The sequence below is a fragment of the Papilio polytes genome, unplaced genomic scaffold (genome assembly GCF_000836215.1).
Source record: "Papilio polytes unplaced genomic scaffold, Ppol_1.0 DF823896.1, whole genome shotgun sequence".
NCBI lineage: Eukaryota > Metazoa > Arthropoda > Insecta > Lepidoptera > Papilionidae > Papilio > Papilio polytes.
The window spans coordinates 1-3,083 of NW_013525308.1; the positions used below are offsets into that span (position 1 = coordinate 1).

General features: G+C 50.7%; 1 protein-coding gene across 1 annotated transcript; it reads right to left on the minus strand.

The window, feature by feature from the left end:
• Positions 1-314: 314 nt before the first annotated feature.
• Positions 315-3,077, minus strand: LOC106102927. The gene has a single exon (XM_013282546.1). It carries the CDS (start codon positions 3,023-3,025, stop codon positions 698-700), a length of 2,328 nt encoding a protein of 775 aa, XP_013138000.1. The 5' UTR covers positions 3,026-3,077; the 3' UTR covers positions 315-697.
• Between the last annotated feature and the right edge of the window lie 6 nt (positions 3,078-3,083).

A 3,083-nucleotide genomic window follows, 5' to 3' on the forward strand; every position in this document is an offset into this window, starting at 1 on the left:
GAGAACCGTAACCATTCCCGGGATAAAAAGTAGCCTATGTGTTCTTGCAGACTATGCTCTAAACCTGTGCCAAATTTCGTAGAGATCCGTTCAGCCGTTTAGGCTACAAACGCTAACAAACATTCATCCATCTATCCATCCATCTAAACTTTCGCATTTATAATATTAGTAAGAAGTAAGATTACACAATTTTTAAGTCATTGCTTCTAAAAATATTATGCAGTATTTGAAAGCTAAATTAAGAATAAGAGAATAATTTAAAAGTGAAATACAAAATAAGTAAAATCATAAAGACTATTTGTATTTGTTGGTGTTCAAAACTGATTCTACTGATTTTACTAGTGGACTGTATTTAAATAAAAGCTGGTTCCGGCACAAACAATATATTAAGAACTGGTAGTTACAATTTAGTTAAAAGAACAATATGAGAATTAACACTATAAAAAACTTGACTCCTTGAATAACGTCGCGTGAGAGTCGGGTCAGTCGGTCTGTGATGTAGGTTGCCTCGTCGCCCCGCAGTGCTCTATTCATATGTGAGCTTGGAGGGGCTTAGCTTTTTCGGGGGCTAAGCGCGCTCCGTCTCCATGGGCGGGGTCCCATGACAATCACACGACGTTTTTTTTCTTCCTAATGCACACCCCTCTCGCTACTTCATTCCCCGCATCGGCGCGGGGGCTTACCCATGTGTGGGGGTCTAAAACTGTCCTCTACATTCTCCCCCCGGCGTAGTCATCGAAGCCGATTCTTCTCTAGGGAGGACAGCAACCTTTCTCACCGGTCTTCTCAGCAGCCCGCCCCTAGTCTTCACCTCGACGTTCCTGACCACCCCGTCAGGCCCCGGGAATGTCCTCGTGATGATTCGCCGTGGCCACATATTTCGCGGGAGGTGGCCGTCGCCGATGACCGCCAGGTCGCCCGGTCTCGGGCTATCGCCTTCGCTCTTCCTCGATTCCCCTCTGGTTCTTAAGGTAGGCAAGTACTCGCGGATCCACCTTCGCCAGTATTCGTCCGCAAGTCCCTGCGCCGCTCTCCAGGCCCGGCGATCGGCTGGGCAACACGGTGCAGTGTTTGGAAGCGCCGCTGGCCCACCGAGCAAAAAATGGTAAGGCGTAAGCGCCTCCGCATCGTCACTGGTCACTGGAACGTGCGTCAACGGCCTGGAGTTTACAACATGCTCTGCCTCTGCCAGCAAGGTAATCAGCGTGTCTTCTTTGGGATGTTTCGCTTTAAGCGTAGCCTGCAGCGATGACTTGACTGAGCGCACAAGGCGCTCCCAGGCGCCTCCTTGGTTAGGCGCCCCTAGCGCGATGAACTTCCACTCGAAGCGACGGCTGAGCGCATAGTCCTGGAGTGCTGGCTCCCACTCCGCCATCGCACGGTGAATTTCAGTGCTCGCTCCTCGGAAATTTGTTCCGTTGTCGGAGTAGACAACGTTCGGCCATCCGCGCCGCGCCGCCATTCGTCTTAACGCCATAATCGCGGAGTCTGTCGTAAGACTATTAACTAATTCTAGATGTATTGCGCGAGTCGTTAAACAAGTAAACAACGCGACCCATCTTTTTTCACGCCGCCGGCCGATGGTGACCGTTAATGGCCCGAAATAATCAAGGCCCTTTTTTGTGAAGGGCCTTGCGTACGCGCCTAATCTTTCCGGCGGTAAATCGCCCGTTACCGCTCGCTGCGGCATTGCTTTGCGCACCCTACAATGCACACAGCTTCGTTCCACTTCGCGTACTGTCGGTCTCAGACGGGTAATGTGAAAACTCAGACGTAGATCGTTCACAACGCGTTCCCGATTAGCGTGATTCGCTTCCACATGCGCTCGAATCACTAACAACTTCGTGTACGGATGGCGTCCATCGAGGATGACAGGCCTTTTTGCGACAGCCGATACTTCTGCCGCGTCAATCCTACCTCTGGCCCTCAGTACACCGTTCTCGAGAACTGGGTCGAGCTTTCTCAATGCGCTACCGTTGTGAATATCTTTGCCTTTGCTTAAACGTTCGATTTCGTCGGAAAATGCCTCTCTTTGACTTTGCTTAATCCAGAGGTCCTCACTTTCCTTTAAGTGTCGCAGTTCCAGTCGGGCGGCCTTGCCTCGTAAACGTTCGATGAACTGCAAAACTCTAGCCGTTGCGCGAATTAATCTTTCGTGTGAAGAAAATCGTTCTATAATCGGTAGATAAGCCGCGTCGGACGTCTTCGTGACATGGTGTACGAGTACCTCGGCGTCACTTTCGACATGGTCGTCCGGTTGTTGAGGCCACTCACTCTCTTCCCTATATAGGAACTCGGGTCCCGTAAACCAAGCGTCCGTCGCTTCCTTCATACTAAGATTCGCGCGCGTGGCTTGGTCGGCTATGTTGTGGGCGGTCGGCACCCACCGCCATTGTTCCGGCGTAGTCCGTTCCGCGATCTCCCCTAACCGATGCGCAACGTACGGACTATATCGCGACGTATCGTTCCTAATCCAGTGGAGCACGGTCTGCGAATCTGTCCATAGAAGTACTTTATCCGCTTTAACTCGATGTTCGGTCTGAATCGCGTCGGCTAAACGAGCCCCTATCAAACTGGCCTGTAACTCTAAACGCGGTATGCTTTGCGTCTTAATCGGAGCTACTTTTGCTTTCGCACCCACTAGAGTAATCCTAATCGAACCGTTTTCATACCGAGTTCGCCAGTAGGCTGCCGTTGCGTACGCTCGTTCGCTTGCGTCGTTAAACACATGTAGTTGTCGTTCAACAACTCCCCCCGTAGGAGCGTAACAGCGCTGAAGACGAAGCTGTGCGGTTTCTTGTATGGCATGTAGCCACTGCTGGAAGTCTTCCGCTGAAGATGTTGGTAGTTCGTCGTCCCAGCTCACGGTTTTCATCCTCCAAAGATCTTGTAACAGGATCTTTGCCGTTATTGTTACGTAACTGAGCAGTCCTAACGGGTCGAAAATGGACATTACTGCGCTTAAAGCTTCTCGTTTAGTCGGCGGTCGATGGAGATCTTTAACTTCTTGAGGAACACGACACATCGACACGTTAAAGGACAACGCGTCTTCCTCAGATATCCATCGCAGCCCGAGAGTTTTC

Coding starts and splice junctions, on each gene's coding strand:
- LOC106102927 (XM_013282546.1), bottom strand. CDS start 3,025: ATGTGTCGTGTTCCTCAAGAAGTTAAAGATCTCCATCGACCGCCGACT.